At 44.7% G+C, this 21,999-nt stretch overlaps 1 protein-coding gene across 6 annotated transcripts in view; it reads left to right on the top strand.

Annotated features, from left to right (window-relative positions):
* Nucleotides 1–21,999, top strand: part of LOC109041486 (pumilio homolog 1) — a 376,227-nt gene that overhangs the window by 280,269 nt on the left and 73,959 nt on the right. The window contains exon 11 of one of the 6 annotated variants that reach the window (XM_072302968.1): nt 4,075–4,128. The exons of the other annotated variants lie outside the window; for them this stretch is intronic. Coding sequence (XP_072159069.1) covers nt 4,075–4,113 — 39 coding nt within the window. The 3' untranslated portion in view covers nt 4,114–4,128. Of the gene's footprint in view, nt 1–4,074; nt 4,129–21,999 lie in introns of those variants that run through there. 6 annotated transcript variants of the gene reach the window in all.

Here is a 21,999-nt window from a genome sequence, read left to right on the forward strand (position 1 = left end):
CTTTTTACAAAGTAGGTGCGAACTTCCGCAATCGAACCTCATCGCAGTTGTGCGAGCCCTTTAAGCCCCTTGCAAAGTTGCAACTTTCGAGAGGTATCGAGAAGAACCAAAGTACATTCATTCAGCAGGTCATCGCCAGATGTCTCAGAGTGACCCACGATTTCGGTCAATTGAACTAATAATTTGGTCGATCGATCAAATCCTCTCGGTTGATCAGACCGAGAAAAAGGTCTGTCCTTTTCCTCATCCCCAAATGTCTCGGAGTGACGTGCGGTTTTGGTCGATCGACCGAAGCTTTTTTGTCAATCGAACCGGAAAATGTAACCATAAACCGGAAGGTTTTAAGTGTGCAGGCTCCTGGAAGCTGCTTTGAGCGTAGAAAGAAAAACGATTATTTTCCCTGGCGCACGGGCGTTTTATCCGGAAAGTCGTGGGAGGAAGGTGGCAACGGGGTCATTTGAGCTCATGAACGTCACTTGCGGTTTTTCTCGCTTTTCTCGCGGTGCCGGCTCCTCGCCCGGGTGCGGGGCGTTAATCCGGCTACTGGCCTTTTCCTCGTGATGCGCTCTCGCCGCTCCGGTCGCCGCCGCTCGCACTCGGCTTTAACCGCTCGGCTGTCAATTCAATCTTCACTCTCGGTCCTCGACTCTCCGCACTCCAGCTGCGATGTTTTCCCCCCCTCGACCCCGCTCCTGCCCGCCGACTTCGACGAGGATCCGACCTTCGCTTTCCCACAGCCTCTGGCGCCTGCGGTTTCTGACTTTTACACTTTAATTTACAATCAGCGGAAAGGTGCGAGTTGATGCTGTCGTGCTCAGGAAGAACGGCGGATGAACCTTCGGGAGTTGCGAAGTTTCCTCCGATGACATGTGTTGCATCTCCATAGCAACGTCAATGAGACATAAAAGAAGTTCAATATAACAAAATCACCCTCCCCGTATTCCGGCTGTTTATCTCTTGTAATTAATTGTTTTTAAATAATATTCTATCTTATCTTCTTAATATTCTATGTTTATTTTTGAGGAGATTCGAGGTATGAATATTTTCTCGTGAGATTTTCAAGAATTTAGATTTAGTCACGAAGAAAATTCTCGGAAAAATTGAACGGAAAATATCCTCGAGTTTTCCTGAAAATTCGTATTGTATTTAAGGAAATTTGGCAACTGATAAAGGTAGGTTCATACTTCATACAGCGGTTTTCCATAGCACGGCAGTATGTGCTTGTACTGTCTGGTGTACCACCGCACCGACCTTGCGTATATTGGAAAAAACGGTGAAAGCAGCCAGAGGCCCGAAAGCAGTGCTCCCATTGCAGGTCCGCCAAAAGTTCCGGTATTCGGAACTTTTTTGCTGCAATTTTTCCCACACCATGACCGTCCATAGTTTTGTCATTCTTTTTAGAATGTTTCCAATTTTCCGAGAAAGTTTCAGAAAATGCAAAAGATCCGGAACATTTCGGGAATTTCACAAGTTTCGGGAAGAATTCAGGAAAATCTCAAAAGTTCCGAATTTCGGAACCAGTTCCGGGAAACGGGAGCACCGTCCGAAAGTTGGTCCATCATTTTCCCCCTCACTCCCTAAGAACCACCGACTCCAACATAAAGGATCGCCCAGTTTTCTTTTCGTCTTGTTTGTCTATAGCTTTGTCTATTCAATCTCAATAATCAGCCGGGAGATGTCACCGGGCGCGAGCGAGCGGGGTCGGCCGTTAATTCTCGGGTCCGGGTCGCGGCGGCGGGTTGTACCCAGGAGGAAGGTAGCAATTAGCTCGGCGGCTCCCGCTCTGCTGCGTTACGCCAAAGAGCCGCAAGTGCAGTCCGGGATGAGCCTCGAGACACATCATAAGAGTATATGTAAACCGTGGCTCATATAGAAATGCACTTAGGGCTCTCCTCCGTGACACGCGGGCACGATGTCAGCACTAGTCGATTGCGCGAAACTCAGTCGTCGTCGCCGCCGGCACACAGTGGATCGAGTCCATCAGAGAGGTCTGACATGAAATTTTTGACTAAATCTGCAAATTTTGATGTTTATTTCGTCATATTTTAAACTTCAAGGGGTGCTTCGGGAAGAGAATTCTTCGAGGAAACCAATGAAACCACTTTTAGAACATCAAAATATTGTATAAACGGAGTTATGAGCGTTTTAAGTTTCCAAATTTTGTCCGACCTCTCCTATCGACTCGATCCACTGTGCGGCAGGACAAACGGAACGGGCCCGGCAGTGGCGTGCTTTGCGATGTATCGACTCATCTGCCATTTAAACCTATAGGAAACGATCGATAAATAGAATACACCTTAATAATCGATTCTTTACCGTAGCTTTAAATGGGGAAGTATCGATAATCGATGAGGGGCCCCGGCGGGCGGGTCGGCATCCATCATGCGAGACTCCGGTGCCCCGCGCGGGGGATTACCGGCCCCAGCCCCGACCGCGGAGGAAATGAAGGAAACGATAACGGACCAGGAACGTCCCCCCGAGTTTCCCGCTTGCCGATATGTCCCACAAGTGCTGACCTTTCGTCCGGGGGAGATACCGAGCGGCCGGCGCTGGTGTCGGATCGCGCGGCGCACTGCTGGTTGAGTATTGCGACTCGTCGCCTGGCTGAAAAAAATGGTGTAACCGCACTTGAAGATGATCCCGGGTAAGGATTGCAGAGTGTCTACAAGTCTGGAATTTCCGGAAATAGTACTGATTCTTCAAGGGCGGTCCGGAAGTACTGAAAAAGTGCGGAATTTTGTTTAATTTTTTTTGGCATTTTTGTCGCATTTTGAGCGAGAAATTCAAATTTTTGAAAATCCTCGAATATCGGCATGTGGAGGTACTGAAAAAGTTCTGAATTTTCCTGTTGAGGCGGTACTGAATTTTTTGGGAATGTACTGTAAAAGTACCTTAGTCTAAAAGACCTTTAGTGACCTTTAGTAGTCCCTTTAGTGACTTTCATTTTCTCGCAATTTATTTTGTTTCAGTGGATACGGATTACATTACACGGTTTCATTCGGAATTTTAACGTGAAGACTTCGAGTGAGCTTCCGTAGAAAAAATAATACAGCCTTATGATTAAAATGAACTAAAAAAACCTAAAAAACTAAAATCCAGGTTTCCGGGAAGGAAAACTCGGGTATCCTAGTCCTTCGGCTGTAACTACCACTCATCTAGCCCCACGTGTATGCATTTAGTTCATCGAAAGCTCTTCACGAGTGGTTCTCTCCATATAAATTAGGTTCGAAGCACGTTAAGTTTTAGCCGGAAATGTTCACAGTGTGGCAACTGGAGTAACTCGGCGTCGAGAAGCCAAAAGCGAGCCGTGTATTTCCCGGCGGATTCGTTTTGATGAATGCCACGGGAAATTGGTCCTACCCCGGGTGCCATAGCGCGCTCCTGACATTTCCATCGCTGTCGCGGTCCCTCTCGTCTTTGCCGGCTCGCGCGTCCCTTCAAATTATTTCCGGGTTCGGTGTGTGACGGAAAACTCGAGGATCTGCCGGAGGGGAGCGGGTTGATCAAACAGATTTTAAACTTCAAGTGAAAAATCGAACCATTCTAATATGAGTTTTTCACTTTTTTTTTTGTAATTCAAAGCGGAATCACTGGAAAAAAACCACATTGGATCTAGAGTCCAGACTCTTAAAAACATCGACAAGAAAAAGTGCTCTTGATTCAATCAGAATCTAGCTTAAATCAAGAACCAAGCCTCCTAATTTAAGCGGATTTCGTTTTGATTCAAGCAAAAACCCGATTGAATCAAAAGTATGTTTTCTTGTCAATGTTTTCAAGAGTCTGGACTCGAGATCCAATGTGTTTTTTCCCCAGTGATTGTTTTTATGTAACTATGCATTATTGCATCTATAAATTGACCATACAACAAAAATGAATGTTAGCGTATATGCAAACTAGGCAAACATTCATTTGCATTCAATAGTCGAAATCGTTTGTTGATTGTCTTGAATCTGTGCGATCACCATACCTCAAAATTGTTTCGTTTTCTTACTGATTATATTTTTGCACATTTTTTCCCCCTTCTTTTTTGTGCATTAATAATAATTAATGAGTTTTGGTTTCTTTTTGTTGCAGGTAAGGCAGTTTTCCTCTGCTCAGTTACAAGCACTTTAAGATCCCCTAGTACTGAGTAAGTACACATCGTACTCACCTTCCATCTTTCAACAATGTTTCGGCAGTGCTAAGCGAAAGGTAATCCAGCGAGGATTTCAAAAGTATGGGGGCAGGGATCATTTTTGAGCGCGTGAAGAATCATATTTTCTCCTGCCAAAAATCCAGTGTCTGCGAAACAAATCCCGTTTTTCAACACTTGGGACTTTACTTAATAAAGCTTCTTCGAATAACATTTCCAACTGCGATGGGACTTTCCGTAACTATTGATTTTCTTTTCCGAGTTAAATTCAACAGGCGCTCGAAAATCCCTGTTGAATTCGAACCGGGGATGATAGAACTAGGCCTCGCTGGCTGAAGAGCATTACAAGAGCTTCCCCGTAATTTCGGCAAACCTGAGAAAATCTCCTCGGTTAGTGAAGGGATTGGGAGGAGAAAGGGGGGGGGGTCATTGTCTTATCAGTTGTTGTATCCTTATGATGGGAAGCAGACCGAAGCAGCACGGTAACCTTTAAGGGAAGGAAAGTGGCCCGGAAGGGAAACGCCGCACAGTGGATCGAGTCAGTGAAAGAGGTCGGACACAATTTGGAAGCTTTAAAAGCGTATAACTCCGTTTATACCAAGTTTCGAGGTTCTATTAGTGGTTCTATTGGTTTCCTCGTAAAATTGTCTTCCAGAAGCACCCCTTGAAATTTAAATTGTGACGAAATGAACATCGTTTAAGTCAAACATTTCTTGTCGGATCTCTCTCATCGACTCGATCCACCGTGCGCCGAACACACGGTTCGACAAAAGCAGGAATGCGAAAAGAGTAAAAAGGTCATCCTCCTCGCGTTCCTGTCGAGCTTAATTGAGCGACAGGCCATTAAGCAGCCCCTCCAAGCCGTCCCCAGTGGGGTTTTTCGCCGGTAAAAATCGAGGGGGGGGGGGGGCACTTGACGGCGTTGTCGGAGGAGACGGATCTGCAACTGTCAAGGAAAATTGGGAAACCCGGAAAATAGCAGGAAATTGTCGAAAAGAGGAAAGGGAATTCGAGGACTGCTGTACTTCAATCAAGGGATTGAAATGATTGTTGCAGTGCGAATCGAATCGAATTTTAGTGCCTTGACTACGGCAACGTTGATGTATTTAATTTTATCGGTAAACAATTTCAGAAAATCGTTTCGGGGCTTTTCCGTATGGACGGATGTTATACGAGAGAGAAAGGGCAGCGGGTTGATTGTTTAATCGTTATCGCATGATCCTATATCGATGCAATTGTATCCTAGCAACGCTATCCATCGATCAAGGTCGTTGGATAACAATTGAACAATCCAGGCGTAGGTATCGTAAAATGGTCAGGAGGTTTGCTTCTCTTTTTTCTTCTTTTATCATTGTTTTTCCTTGCATTTTCCCCCTTTTTTCTGCAAAACTAGGAGAAATCGTGATTATGAAGACCTCGGGTGGTCATGAATTTATGAGTTAAACAAGGAGAAGTTTAAAATTTTACAGAACTTGCAACCGTGTTACTGATGGATGTCGAGCCGTGTCATCGTAACTCACCGTTTTAATAAAGCACACAACCAGACCCGAGATCCGGACGGGGCGAAATAGGGTTTTCGAGTGGTTCGCCACTCTCGAAAGCTCCGGCCCCCGAAGTCCTCGATCCGGATCGGTCAGCGTTGCTGCAGCTCGATCGTTGAATCGATATCGAACGACCTTGATCGATAGAAAGCATTGCTAAGATAGGGATTTATCGATCAGGATCGTCTGATAACGATTCGATAATCGATCGGGGGCCCATCGATCGCTCTCGATGCAGTTCCGAGGAAATTCGGAGGCGGGTGACGCTCTCGTGCAACGATCGTCGGTCTTCCGCACTGCCGTCGTTTTAAGGATGGGATCTTTCTGTCTGGCTTTCGGTTCTCACTTATCTCACTGTTGGTGCCATTGGAGGTTATCCGTTATCTGGCAACATCGGGTTTTCTCTATTTCCAGCCAACACAATCACGATTTCAGGGAGGTGAGGCAGCTGACCTCCATTTACTCCCGATCCATACCTCTCACTCCGCCCACAATCGTATGTACACTGAAAACTTTTGTTCCTGACATAAAGTCATCGTTTCGATTGAAATCCGGGAGATTTATGCGTGAACAACAGCGTAGGAATGATGGTTAATGATCTTCTCTGATCCATGCCCTGATCTGCCTCTTTTCTTCCATCCAACTCGGACACTTAGTTATGCAATAAGGCTAAGAATGAAGAAAGTTAGGCTTTAAAATTTCTTATCTTCGTAGGGCTAATTGAACACAACGAACTTTAAAGCAAATTTTCCTTGAAGACATTTTCATGGGGGACCTCGTGAACATCGCCCTAGGGTAGACTGCGGTGATTAGAAAGGTGCCCTCCTACTGTCCCCGGCTGTCCGTTCCGAAATCGAATTTTATTGGGGGACGTAAAGAAATGAACAGACATTCAGTATCTCTCGGTTCAGTTCAATTTTCTGCCATAGCTCGGCGGGAATTGCTGATTACTCCGGTCTACCCTATCGTAAAATTTTTTTTAGTAAGAAAGTGCATCGGATCAAGCTCAAAACGATCATCAACATGTTTTTTGAAAGCTTCAATTATCGCTCTCCTCTCGTTGAACGCCGCCCAATCAATGTCTCCACTAATGTTTTCAACGGATCGAGAAATCGGCGTTAACCTCATTCCGGAGGCGCTCGTTATTTTTCTGTCATGTCGCAGGAATAAAGTTCTCTCCCCTGTCTCTCCAGATAACCCGATACTCTTGCGAGCTATCCCGAGCTGACAATGCGGTGCGGTTCGACATCAAATTCGACGTCATTTATACGTGGAAGCTCCCTGAATTTAATGACCGGTTTATTTTTCATAACCCTCCGGTCGCCCCTCCGAGTTCAAAGTTGATTCTGCACCCCCCCCCCCTCTCCACCCCCGGTCCCTTTCTTTTCCGGGCCGTCGGAGATGTGACGCGCCGGACGTTTCATTTATCCTGGCGGGGATCATTATTGCGCCCGGAGTGTCGCGTCGCGTCGGCCGAGTGAAATTAACCCCGCGCCAGGCGTCGATATTACTCCGCGCACGCATATTTTACCGTCACCGTGGAGACGACGCACAGTGGATCGAGTCAATCAGAGCGGTCGGACATGAAATTTTTGACTGAAACTTGCGAATTTCGATGCTTATTCTGTCGAATTTTAAATTTCAAGGGGTGCTTCCAGAAGAAAATTTTACGAGATAACCAATGGTCCCACTTATCGAACCTCAAAATTCTGTATTAACGGAATTATGAGCTTTTAAAGTTTTCAAATTTTGTCCGACCTCTCTCATTGACACGGTCCACTGAGCGCCGTGTATACCTCGTCGAGAGCTTTTTGATGCGCTCAAACTCAAGGTTGCCGGATTGTATGAGGAAATCTGAATATGTTTTGTTGAGTTAAATGGGGATGCGTTGAATATTCAGCTCGATTCGCAAACAGCGGCTCAACTTTACGATCGCACTCGTCTCGTACGCACGGAATGAGCAAGTTGAGGTTTTTCGGATGCGCATCGGTATCTCGTAAAGATTTACCGACCCTAGTTGAATCGGGCTCTCGTGTGCACCGCTACAATGTTAAGGAAAGAGGCCGTATCATATGAAACGGCGGTATAAAATATTGCGAATTTCTTTCATTGGCATTTTCAGACACGCTAGATTAAATCGCGAATGAAATACCATAAAAGATGCATCGCACGACGTTCACAAGTTTTCCAGGAAATTTGTGTTCAAGAGAAACTTGGCACCGTCCGAAAGTTCATACGGCGTTTTTCGTCAGCGCAGTAGATTCGGTGTTTGGCCGTCTATTATACCTTGACTAATACCTCATTTATTGTTTGTCTGACTATCTGCCGCAAGGGATGTTAGTCAAAAATTGACTCAACTTCGAGTCAATCCGACTCAGCGTGAGAGTATGGCCTCGCAGAATCAATGAAGAGCCGAAGTTTTTTGGAGAAGGCAAGTCCTGATTTGCGGGGGCCGCAAAAAATCTCCCGAAAATCCTCAAATTGGTTTAAAATGTCCCAATTTGAATCTCGATCTTCAAGTGATCTTCAACTTCTAGTGCGCACTCCATAAATGCCACCTCTGGTTCATTTGGGGGGGGGGGGGAGAGTCTCTTGTATCCATAGTCCAGGCTCTTTAAACTTTGATTTGAATGACAAGAAAAAAATACTCTTGATTCAATCGAATTTCTGCTTGAATCAAAATGAAACCCGCTTTAATTAAGAGGCTGGGCTCTCGATCCAAGCAAAAATCCGCATGAATCAAGAGGATGTTTTTTTTGTCGAATTTTTTAAGAGTCGAGACTCTGGTTCCAAGCGACTTTTTTTCCATGTAAGTGAGTATTTCAGTCGAACCGCCCGAGGGTGCCATGTTAAGGTCCGGCCGGTGTAATTGAACGATCTGTTTACACGGGCTTGTCCGCGGTTGGCAGCCGCTCGGCGGTTTAGAAAGTCGTCAGCGGCAGCACCGACCGCGCCAGCGCTGTACTCGCGAGCGCCGCGGTGAGGGGGAGGGGGGGGGGGGCAGCTTTCAGTGAAAGTCGCGGCCGGTACGGCGAGGCCCCTCGCGCAATCGCGCTACTTTCTATCGGCTTTTATTTTTTCGCCGGACGAGCCCGTTGTTATTACGGTTACCGGCCGTTCGCCAATACTTTTTACGACCGCGCATGATAAGTGCGGCCGGCGCTGCGCTGCGCGTCAACGCGGCGAGATTATTAATTTTTTATTGGCTCCGTTTTCGTCGCCGGTGAAAAGAAGAGACTCGTCGCGACTCGGACGGACGGATGGTTTGTCGGGCCAATAAAAGTTGGGAAGAGGCTTGTTTTTCGAAATCGAATGTTATGATCTAATAATGGATTTGCCCGCGGTGGAACTGCTAAGTGCGCGGCGAGAACTACGATGTTGACCGAATGGACGGCTGATTTTAAGCTGAAATCGGTTGAACGTTAAAATAACCTAAAAAAATATTGTCATGGCATTAGAGAGTCCAAACAAAACAAAAAAAAATTAAGGAAATGCGCTGATAATACTGTGCTAGGTATTCGAGTTTTCTCTTGTAGGCGTTATTTGTTCTCTCTTCATCTTTTTGGCAGAGAAAAATCATTAAATAGACGTACCTATCTATGCTAAAACGAAGTATATTGCACGCGAACCCTATCAACATAGTTCCTTTCAACATTAATACGTCCGATCGGACTCAATTTTGCAGTAAGAAGTCAATATACCCTGCTCATCCATAGAAGCAACTGTGTTACTGCACTAGAAAACTGATGGCACTTTTATTGTTTTTATAATGTGATCTAAAAATAATGGGTTCTAACTGCAGGACATAGGCCAACTTCACGTGTAACATTAGTTGGACCGCGTTAAACAGAAAGGAACCAAGCCACATCAGCTATCGCCAAATTTAATTTGGCAATTCAATTTTTTAAATGAAAACGGCTGTGCGGATTTTTGTGCAAATTTTAGCGAATTTTCTCCTTAGTACAAAGGAAATTCCTTTAAATTTTCAAAGGAGTCCACAGAAACGTTTTCTCATAAAAAATTAAATTGCCCAGTTAAATTTGGCAATAGCTGATGTGGCTTGGTTCCTTTCTGTTAAACGCGGTCCAACTATATCATTTGGTTGGGAAGAGAGGGATTTACCCAAGACAGAAATGCAAAACTGAGATTATCTACTACTCCAATATTTCACATACTTTCGCCAGCCTTTACTAAAGTTCTTATAATCCAGTTGCGTGTCCTACATGCACCGTGATCCAAGATCAATTTAAAGAAGAATACTATGTCCTTCTCCCATCTTTTCTCTTTCTTTACCCTTGTCACATATTCAACCCAAGAAGAGTACTCAAAACAGGCAGCCTTAATGAGTCGTGTTAGGGCACGGCTCACAATAATTATAATTACTTACCAATGCGGCCTTCGAAGTTCATACGAAAACGTGCGAAATGGCGCTAATTTTTCGGTTGACACCGACTGACGAGGAAAAACTCAAGTTGCGAACATAGAGTTCTGCCGGATTTGCATATCTTCACGCTTGAATGACCAATTGGCTATGTGCGAAAGTAGGCCATCTCCCCGCTTGTTTTTTCAAGCTTGCTTCGCTCATTCTTTCCTCTCCCTCCGCCCCCTGTCCCCCGTCGGTGAATTTTCGCGGCGGGGTATTTTTGCGTTATTCGGATGACAAGCCGGGCAGACATGCAGGCAGCCGCCCGGTTTTTAGGTTTTGACGAGTCGAATTCGTTTCGCATTGTCGACTCGTTGCCTAATTCTTTCGAAAAAGTCTCGCTGGTCGGTTTTATTCTCTTCTTTTTAGACTTGAGGTCGACTTTGAATGTTATTGTCCTATTTTAATGAGGCACTATTGCAGGGAATTCCAATTTCCACCTTTCGATTTAGATTTGTGCGGTGTGCAAGCCTTAAATTCTCCGCCCGTGTTTATTCAAACCGAAAACCATGTTCACGATTGAAAAGTTGTCAGCAGTTGAAAAGAACAAGAGGACTAAACTTACTAGACTTTATATCACCCAGAGTAGCAAGCCACCTGAAAATTTTAATTCCTGTAGGAACAGCAATAATCATAGTGGCTGAGGTAAAATACGCCCGAGTATCAACATCTATGCCAACAGTAAATATAATGATGTTCTCAAACAGTAACACCTAAAATGCCGATAGTTACCATGGCATAAATTATGCCTAACCTTCCGATTACCATACCAAAATATTAGGTAATTTCGTTCGTTTTCAGCTATCATAAAAATCAGGCACAATATATCGATGGCCAAGTGCAAAACCATGGATCTCCTTAGCGGTGTTTGAAAATCTCCGCTCCTATTTAATTTTTTCCTAGAAACACAAGCTAACGTTAAAGCTTGAAATTTACGCGGAATATTCCTCTAACAGAAGAAAAACACCAAGGAAGTTATCAAGAAACTATGTCAACTTGTTTTGCAAGGAATAAATGAAGTATGGCTGAAAATCTGCAGCTGCCATAAAGGAGATACGTGGTTTTGCACTTCGGCCATCGATATTTGGACTGCATTTTGCAATTAGGAACTATAAATTCCGGCCCGGTTTGAAAACAACGTATGCGTCATTAGTTTCCCTATTCACATAAGTGTTTTTCTCAGATGAGCCAGAATTCATAGCTCCAAATTGCAAAATCCATTTAGGGACGTGTGAAAGCCTTTGCAGTCAACATTAATCGTTGCATCCTCTTCGATAGCTTCCAATGAGCTACCAATCAATATTCCCAAATCTCACCGGGAAGCAATAACTAATAGCTTCTGCATTACGCTTCTCCTGACAGGGCGAAAGCGAATAATTGGCCGTGAGACTTCCACCCACTCGGGGGGAGCGAATTTCGGAGCGAGGCGGGGCACAATGGATCGAGTCGACAGGAGAGCTCGGACATGAAATTTTTGACTAAAACTGCAAATTTTGATGTTTATTTCGTCACATTTTAAATTTCAAATGGTATTCTAGAAAAGAAATTTTACGAGGAAACCTATGAAACCAGATATAGAACCGCATAATATTGAATAAGCGGAGTTATAAGCGTTTAAGTTATCCAAATTTTGTCCGATCTCTTCCAATGACTCGATCCACTGTGTGGGGTTGACGAGGCAACGGTGGAGGCTCAACCACGGCCGAGCCGGGTCAAGGGATAAATCAAATCTGCCGATAAGATGAATGTCAGTTTGAGTGTCAATTCATTTGTAATGACGGACGGATATGACTGGGAGAGGGAGAAAAGCTCGGGGGGGGGGGGAGGTTTCGTGATTGAGACGTTTCCCCCGCTCAAAGGGCAGCATCGCCGAAACACGACGACGATCCCGGGGAGAAATGAAATCACGAATGTTTAAATTAAGGATCCTTCGAATTCAATCATCGAGTTTCCCTCGCGACCGAACCCCCCTGCTGAAATAATCAAACCGCTCCGCACAATTTTCCGGACGGCTGAAGCTCGGGAAACTCCCGCCCTTTTCCTTCGGGAGAGTTCCGAGTTCCGAGGGGCGCGCCGAGTTCACCGGCTTCGATGGCACCACGAGGCCGTTTCCAGGAAACGAGAAGACGCCGAAACTGATGGAAGTAAGATGGTCGGGTCTCGCTCGGGTTAAATGCATCGGTGGCCGAGAAGGGGCTCTGGGTAGTCTGAGATCCGCCAACACTCAATTAACTTGAAAGTTTTCGTCATTCTCCCTAAGTTTCTTGGATGATTCATCTTCGTAAAATTTTTTCCAGGAATAATTAAATGCTCCAACAGATATTTATTTTAGATTTATGTTATTGGATCCAAGGCACTATTATTGACCTGTTGAATGACATTTTTGAATCTTTAAATCACCCTAATAATTGAGAAGCTTTCATAAGCCAGAAAACAAATTCACCAAGAACATATTTGGAATGAAAAACTTAAATGTGCCCCAAACGTCGTCCGAAAGATGAAAGAAATTCGATAGTTTCTCCCCAAAAAATCTTGGGGAAGCGGGAGAATACACTGGTTTCTCACGTACCAGAGCACGGCGCAGAGATACAACTATTCGTACTTGATGGATGCCCGTGTGGCATCTTCAAAATTGAAGGCGCGCTGGCGCAAGGCGGACGTGAATTCTCAATGATCCGCTCAAAGGTGCTAATGAGGTGTCGATCAGTTTTGGGAGAAAAGTTATGAAACGAGACCGTACGTTTTATTTAGATCTTCGGCTGTGTTGCTCGCATAGCCTTTAAAGCACCACCACAAATAGTATGAACGGAAACGAACACCGGATAGAAATAGAGCAACGGGAAGATAGCGTGTGACGACGGCGCAGAGATACAACTATTCGTACTCGATGGATGCCCGTGTTGCGTCTGCGAAATTGAAGGCGCTCTGGCACGAGGCGTGAACTCGCAATGCTCCACACTATGCTGCCAATGATGTGTCGCTTAGACTCAACAGTCTAAAAAACGATGCCCGATTATGTCTCCTCTATCTTCGGCCTTGTTGATCCTCGATTGTTCTCCTTTTTTTTCAATTCGATGTCTGATTCTTTCTCTACGATGTATTTGTGAACTTATCTCCAAAGCTCGCATGCACCGTGCCCATTCAACCTTTAGGGCACGTGTTTTTATCCAGTCTCGGGTCAATTTGACCCGATTCGGGCATTTAAGTAAGGGGTTAAAATTTAAAAAAATATGATAGGGAATTCGCAACGCTTCAATATTTATAAGCTGTGTTAAAACGGGTAAATCCGTCAGAACGACACGGCCGTCTCGTTGGCAGCACAGTATTATGCCGTGGTAAGAAAGAACGCCGTTTGAACATTCGAGAGTTGCCAAATTTCCTTCAATAAAATGTTTATTTTTGAGGAAAGTTATGAATATGTTTCCTTGAAATTTTCAGAAACTTTAGGTAAAATTGCAAACAAAATTATCTGAAAAATTGGAGGAAAAATATTCTTAAATTTACCAGGAAATTAATGTTCAATAAATTGAAATTTGGCAACGACTGAAGGTTCATACGGCGTTTTTCCTTAGCTCGGCAGTATTCGAGACTGGAAGGCCCCTCGCCGTCGGGAGAGAGAGCGGCTTCTCTGTCTCAATCTCCCCGTGTAAGTGCTTGTCGGAGTGCCTGTAATGAATTTATAATAGCAGGCTTTTCGCGCCGGCTTTAACTCGGAAATTTCGTGACTCGGTGCAAGTAATTCAATACCTTCCGTGGGGTCACGTCGGCATCGCTCTTGCCACGTCGTGCATCCCGGTGATCGACCGTTTAACTCGAGGATATACTTCAGAAGTGGAGAGTTCGTACCGTAACAAAGCGCGAAACTGCATTAAACCGCTCATGAAGTTTTTATTATCACTCGCAATTATCGTGTGGACTTTAAGTCACAGAAAGTAAGCTGCTTTGTACTTGCGTGCTTGTATGGTGCTCCTAAGAAGAGCAGTATTTTTCGTAATCTTGTAGAATTTGTATCTGTTATAAATCGTGATGTTTTACGCTGGAAAAAAACACATTGGATCGAGAGTCCAGAACTTTTGACTCTTAAAAACATCGAAAAGGAAAGACTCTTCATTCAATCAGATTTAAGCTTAAATCAAAAACCAAGAGAGCGGATTTCCTTTTGATTTAAGCTTAAATCTGATTGAATCTAGAGTCTTTTTTCTTGTCAATGTTTTCAAGAGTCTAGACTCAAGATCCAATGTGTTTTTTTCCAGTGTATCGAACCAAAAATGGATTGCTGCCTGTTGTATTGTCCATCATCTTTAGTGTACGGGATAAAACGTCGAGCAAAAGCGGCTCAACGACTTCGATTCTTCTTCTTCGTGACGTTTCATTCTAAGATCAAGCAGCATTTTAGGTCGATTTTTCATTTTCGGCCTCCAAAATTTATAAACCTAACCTACTTGAGGTTTCCCTCGCAATTAAAGTATCATGAGTGTCGCCCAATTTTTCTCATTAGTCTCATAGATACCACCTGGTTAACTCGTGTTTGAAAGGTAAAAGGTTGAATGAGTTCGACTGAGAGCATGTCACATTGTCACATGGTGTTTTAGACCTGGAAAACCCGCGAAATGTCGGATTCATCAGGGAGTGAAAATTCTCAAGATATTCACTCGGAAAGTGGTCTTCGAACCAGATGATTTCTATTTTTCCGCTCGGTGACTTTTCTATTGATTTGGTGGCTCAAGTTTAATCGGTGTTTCTATTAATGTATCTCATTAGATGGAACAAATTAAAGAATAGGCAGCAAGCGTTAGATGGAATTCTAACTTTCCCCCGCAGAATCTTGTCTAAGGGCCAAGGGACAGGGAACTTCGAGTTTTCATGTGGGGTTTTCCCCAAAAATCAAGGAAAAGTTGGAAAATATGAGGGAGTAAGAAAATTCAAGAATGCTATTCACCACAACTGAAGTCTCCGATCACTCATGAGCCATCTACCCCGCAACACGAGTGGATTCAATAAGCTCCAATGCGACCCCCTCGTGGGTCGAATTCGAACCCCCTCCTCTGCCGCAGCGCGCCTTTTCCCGGAGACGCGATCCCTCTTCCGTCGCACAGTGGATCGAGTCAATTAGATAAGTTGGACATGAAATTTTTTACCCAAACAGCAAATTTTGATGTTTATTTCGTCACATTTTAAATATATAGGGGTGCTTCTTGAAGAAAATTTTACGAGGAAACCAATTAAGTCACTTTTAAAACATCAACGTTTTGTATAAACGGAGTTATGAGCTTTTAAAGTTTCCAAAGTTTGTCCGCCCTCTACTATTGACTCAATCCTCTGTGCGTCGCTGCGTCTCTCCTCCGGACGACGAATCCGAGTTGGCTTTTTTAAGCACCTGCCACGTGTTGCAGCTCGTGGCCCTCCACGCGGGTCCTCGAAAGTTTCGGAGCTTTCCTTTCTTCTCGCCCCCCGGCCACTCGCCGGAGCGGAATTTTAATTTCCAGGATAATGAAACAACTCGACGTGATTGATTATCACCTCCGCCGATTTCGGAGGGTTGATTTTTGAAGTGCCGTCGCTCCTTTATTCGTTTATTTATTCGTTCATTTAAATTTCGCTCCACCTCCCGAGAGTCGATGAAGTGGGAGATTTGAGGGTGAGTTGTAATAACTTTTCACTTTTCACTTTTGAGTTCCGCAGCCGGAGCTCCCGTTCCGTCTTGAGCTTAGAGAAGTGTCGAGCAGGGAGCTTCGATTTAGAAGTAGAGGGGAACAATAATTATTCCTCCGGATTGGATGATTGTCAGGTTAAGAGTCAAAGTTAACAGTCAATCTATGGTGGTTTATTGAGCAGGAAAAAGGATTCCGAGTTTTTACAATACACGTGTTGGATTTCTGGCCCAACCTCAAATTCAAATTTCAGTCAGAACGTTTCTTCGGTCATGGCAATTCCTTTTAGTCTCAGTAAAAAATGACTCACCGAAAGAAGTGTCAATTAATTATAGAGAAGTGCCTTTGCACGTAGGCTTAGGTATACTAGAATTTTTGATTGGGTTTGAAATCCACCTAGCATCGTTTAAGCTGCGAATCATGTTTCTTCATTCAAGCAAAGATTTATATGGATTGCTCCTGCACTGGAAAAAAACACATTGGATCTAGAGTCCAGACTCTTGAAAACACTCTTGAACACAAGCATTGGTGGGTCGTGTAACTGGGTTCTCTTTTATCGGGAAAACGACCGGAAAATTTTCGAATTTCAATACTCTTCAATACTCAAGAAAAAATACTCTTGATTCAATCGGATTTTTGCTTGAATCAAAAGGAAATCCGCTTAAATTAAGAGGCTTGGTTCTTGATTTAAGCTAGATTCTGATTGAATCAAGAGTACTTTTTCTTGTCGATGTTTTAAAGAGTCTGGACTTCAGATCCAATGTGTTTTTTTTTCCAGTGTGTAATAAAATATTTATTTCCGAGAAAAGTTTTTCCTCGTTTGCAGATAATTTAGATGAAATTTTCAGAATAATTCTCTGTGAAATTGGAAGAAAAATATTCAAAAGTGCCTCAAGAATTTCGGTTTTTGCCCAAGGAAATATGGCCACACCGTGAGGCCCGTACGTCGTTCTTCCTCAGGATGACAGAGGAATGGAGAAGACTGCGGCTGAAAAATGTCGGATTTTGATGAAACTGTTTTCGGCTCCCGAAAATAACAGCTTCCGCCTTTTTGATCTCGCAATACTGCCCCCGTTTCGAACTATCGGAGCGAAACAGACGCCGAAACAGCGTTGGGTCGTTTCGTTTCCGAAGCCGGGTCCTCTCGCGACCGAACTGGATTATTTTTCTCGGCGATCTCGCGCCGCGCCGGAGTCTGTTTTCGCCGGCACCGCGTTTTTCAATTTCCGGAGCCGCGCGGACAAACAGCGGCGGTGACCCCTTGACCCCCTCGAGGACCCGCATCCCCGCCCAAATGACCGGAATCTGTGATAGCGTTCGGCCCGGTCCACCCCAACCAACACCGATAAAGTGGCCCCGCGCTCGGCGCCGCCATGGTCTCGGACGGGAAAAACGCCGTATAAACATTCGCACGTTGCCGGATTTCTCCCGATGAAATTCGAATTTTCCGGGGGCATCTGGATGTGATTTTCTCGCTCAGAACACTGGAAAATAAAACACATTGTATCTTGAGTCCTGACTCTTAAAAACATCGACAAGAAAAAGAACTCTTGATTCTATCAGAATCTAGCTTTAATCAAGCACGAAGCCTCTTAATTTAAGCGGATCTCGTTTTGATTCAAGCAAAAATCCGATTGAATCTAGAGTATTTTTTATTGTCAATGTTTTCAAGAGTGGACTCTAGATTCAATGTGTTTTTTTTCCAGTGAAGTTTCGGTCAAGTTTAATCTAGAAAGTCCTCGAATCCTTATTTGAGATCAAGAAGGGGTCCTGGAATTTCCGACCGCGCACGCGGCTCGTCCCTCAAGGAAGGGTGAAAGTGGTGATTTTATGTTGGATTTTATCGTAGTTAGCGATTTTATGGCGTTTTAGCGGTAAAAAAAGTCCAATTTTTGACCATTGACTCTGTTTTTTTCCGTTAACAGTTTTAGCCCTCCGTTGGAATTGAATTTCGATGAAAAATGGGGGAAGTTCAATTACATTCGGATACTGCTTGGCATTTTCTGCGCCCCTGAAAAAACCATTCGTGACGTAACCAAAAAATACATGTTTCAACGGAAGTAACTTCACAAGGATCGAGTTTTCGTATGACACAGGGGAAAAAAAGTCTCTCGGATCTAGAGTCCAGTCTCATTTCGCGCTGCGGATCGCCTTGGTTCCTTTTTAAACTCGTAAACCTATCCTACCTGCAGAGAGATTGAAGTTTGTAATCCGAGTGTATGTTGGACTTCATTTCAAGCTCCCAGTGGTTTTTTCGCCTGTTTTTTTTCTAATGATGAGCTCTAGAGGTTTTCCTGCTCGGCCCGTCGCGAAACGTGGAAACGGGGACAACCGGCGGAAAATCCGGCGAAGCAAGCGGAGAGTTTGGCGAGTCGGCGCACAAGGGTCGAGTCATCAGGAGAGGTCGGACAAAATTTAAGACTTTTAAACGCTTAAAACTCCGCTTAAACAAATTTTGAGGTTATGAAAGTGGTTCCATTGGTTCCATTGGTTTCCTCGTGAAATTTTCTGCCCCTAGCACCTCTTAAAAGTTGAAATGGGACGAAATATAAATCAAAATTTGCAGTTTTAGTTGTAAATTTCATGAGCGACCTCTCGAATTGACTCGATCCACTGTGCGGCGGCGGCGCTTAATGAGGCGGATTCCTACACCGGTCCGCGAGTCGCGACACAGAGTTCCCATCGGAAACCGTACAAGTAACGGATTAAAACAGAAATGCTCAGTCGTTGCTTGCACAGACACACGCGGTCCGCCGAGCCAAGCCGCAAAACAGACCGGGACTGCCAGGATGAAAACATGCTCCCCCCGGCCCCTGCCCCCTACCCTTTGCCCCCTTTACCCCCTCGTCGGGCCGGCTGAGGGCAGCGTAACGGGCACGAAAGGCAGCGTTGCCGGATTATGAGGGGAAATCCGTGATTTTGAATGCGGATTCGAAGGATATGTTGGGCAATTTTCCCATGATGAGAGGAGCGAACGTGAGTGCGGGTGCAGTGCGCATCGCCGCGCAGAGCCAAAGTCGTGATCGGTTCCTCGGCTGATTTCGATCGGGACGAGACCGGTCCTGGGCACCGTTGCCAACCGAACCGGTTGATGGGACCAACCGGCCCGTGAGTCAGTACCATCAATTGTTGGCTCAAAGGCCCTCCAAGTTTAACGAAATCGGATGGCCGTTGCTGGAAGCTGGTTCTTACGCGCCTGAAATGCGGCTTAGAATCGTGTTTTGATGGTCGAATCTTGCAGGATAGCTAAACATAGTGCGTCGCCAACCGAACCGGTCGAAAGGACCAACCGGCCCATAAGTCAGTACCATCAGTGGTTGGCTCAAAGGCCCTCCAAGTTCAACGAAATCGGATGACCGTTGCTGGAACTCCAAGTTCAACGAAATCGGATGACCGTTGCTGGAACTCCAAGTTCAACGAAATCGGATGACCGTTGCTGGAAGCTGGTTAGAATCGTGTTTTGATGGTCGAATCTTGTAGAATATCGAAACATGGTGCGTCTTGTCCCAACAGAAGGCGAGACGTACCGCTTATTAGCGCATACCACAGTCCTTTCACTCTGGTTTCAGAACCGAAAGCGATTACGTCCCACGATACATGGGACTTGACTCTGGTTCTTACGCGCCTGGAGTGTGCCTTAGAATCGTGTTTTGATGGTCGACTCTTGTACACTGAGAAAAAACTATGGCTTATAAACCTATTAGAGGTAAATATGGAACACACTAATAGTAGTACCTCTACATATAATAATAGCACATATACCTTAGTTATGGTACGGGGTACCTTAATTAGGTACAGAGACCTTAGTATGGTTCACAGACCGAGAATCATTAGTTTATTTACGACTATTATAGGTGTTCCATATTTACCTCTAATAGGTTTATAAACCATAGTTTTTTCTCAGTGTAGGGTAGCTAAAATCAGTGGGTCTTATTTCGACAGGAGGAGATGCGTACCGCGCATACCATGGCCCTTTCACTCTGGTTTCGGAACCGAAAGCGATTACGTCCCACGCTGCATGGGACCCGACTCTGAAAGTTGACCGGAAGCAGGAAATTAAGACCCTGCTCTAGATTCTTTCGTCTGAGACAACGGACATAAAATAAAATATCCATCAACTCGTCCTCCTCGGTCTTTTCCTTGAAAGTGTTCGAAAATTGAAGCATGCGCCCAGGGCAACGCTTTGATTTCCTGTGTTTCCTTGACTGCGTTTTTCGCAACCGTGGGATGTAAGATGGACAATTAACGCGCACCATTCAGGATGAGCGTACGAGAGAGAGAGCGTGATTGGGACAACTAAATTAATTGCTTTTACTAAAGAAAGGTGCTCAGAATTTCGATCAGCTTTCCTCTGTTACTCCGTGTTAGCACGAGGGAACGTGGTCGCACGATGTCACCCTCGCACATCGCCAAAATATTAAGGTTTAAGGTTCGTAACAGTACCAACTGGGAGTATGTTTTCAAACATTTTATACCTATATCAGGAATCTTATCAAAACCCAACACTTTCAAGCAGTGGCCTCTTCTCTTTCGAATCAGGCGCATACTTCCCAGTTAAAATCAACCAGTTGCAGACAATCAATCTACAAAATACTTGCGGAAAAAACTCTGAACACCCACGTTTACCGTTTAAGACGAACATTCTAGCTGATGTGATTATTGTGCCGTGACGTCTTTAATAACTTCTTTAAGTATCAGTCAATTGAGAAACCAAGGATACGCTCATGCTTAGTTCTCTCAAGACCTCCCATTCGTAGTCAGAATTCATCTAACTGAAGCCACCTGAGAAGTCTCATTATCGGAAAGAGTTGATGTGGAAATAGTGAAATAATTTTCCAATTTTTCAAATCGCCCTCCCAATGACCGTAATCCAGACTTCACGATTCGCACGTCAAACAGAAGCAAACAACTATTTGAAATTTATGAGCCGATAGAGCGCTGAGACCGGTGGAACTGACCTCTTTAGGCGCAAGCGAGCACCCATTTTCACTGCGTCACGCACGCGTCCCTGGAAGGTGTGTACAGCTGTGCTCACCGCTCGCTGACGAGCTCCCCGGCGAAGAGACAACTTTCTCTGCCCCCAGGCCGGAGACAAATTAATCAAATCTCCACGCCGGGTAAACACAAACCGAGCACCAACAGCCATCGCTGAATTATACATGAGTGTCGAAGATACCAGAAAAATCGGTCTTGTAATTTATTTTAAACTCGTGTCGCTTGATCAGTCAGCGCACCCGAGCATTGAACAAAATGAAAAAATGAACATCAATCATAATTCTTGGGTAATTATGTTCGGAATGTCACTTGCGACATGACGGTTTGCTTGCTCCCGGCGAAAGAGGGCGTAAATTGGACGTGTTTCTGCCAAACGAACTATGTGTATTAAAACATGTGCCCTGAGACCCATAAAAATATATGCATAACAGGGCTCACGTCATAATGCACGTAGTTTCGTTTCTAATATTGGCCAGAAAAATAGGGTTGAAGGACGATTTTGGTATAAAAACTCGAATTTTACGGGTTTGCGGTCGAGTGCCGGAAAATCCGCGTTTATCGCGCCAAAATCTGTCTTCAGAGACCAGTGATTGGTCTGATCGGCCGTTGGTACGGTTTGGACTCATCGATGGATATCGCATCTTTATGGGTAAGTAAGAGCCGACAAAATTCGGCGGCTGAGCTGGGTAATACGAATATTTGCACGGAATGGAAACAAAACACAGCACCGTGTTATACGCTGCGGTTTGGGTGGCAAGTCTGGTTAGTTGTGCGGTAACCGTTATAGTCCGGCGCTGCGTTGCCCCGTCGCACACTGGATCGGGTCAATAGGAGATGTTGGATAAAATCTGGAAACTTTGAAAGCTTATTTTTCCAAAATATGAAACCAAAAAGTTTAAGAGTGGCTCTATTGGTTTTATCATGAAATTTCCTTTTCGAAACACCCCTCAACATTTAATTTATGATGAAATAAACATACAATTTTACAATTTTTGTCAAAAATTTCATGTCCGACTTCTTCCGAAGACTCGATCCACTGTGCGTCGTGTTCTTGGTGGACTCGTGCGGAGGGCGCATCGCGTCACGACGTGGAATTAATTAACGTTACGATTATCCTCGGCTCGGACGTAGTGGACCCGGACGAGTCGAAATAATGAGCCAGACCTCGATTCATCTCTCCACCTTTTCTTGCCGGGGTCCCAGAACTCCCAGCAGGTTTTCGTAGTTGACGAGGCGCTGCCCAACATTCCGTCTCCA

This window comes from Bemisia tabaci, chromosome 7 (genome assembly GCF_918797505.1).
Source record: "Bemisia tabaci chromosome 7, PGI_BMITA_v3".
Lineage (NCBI taxonomy): Eukaryota > Metazoa > Arthropoda > Insecta > Hemiptera > Aleyrodidae > Bemisia > Bemisia tabaci.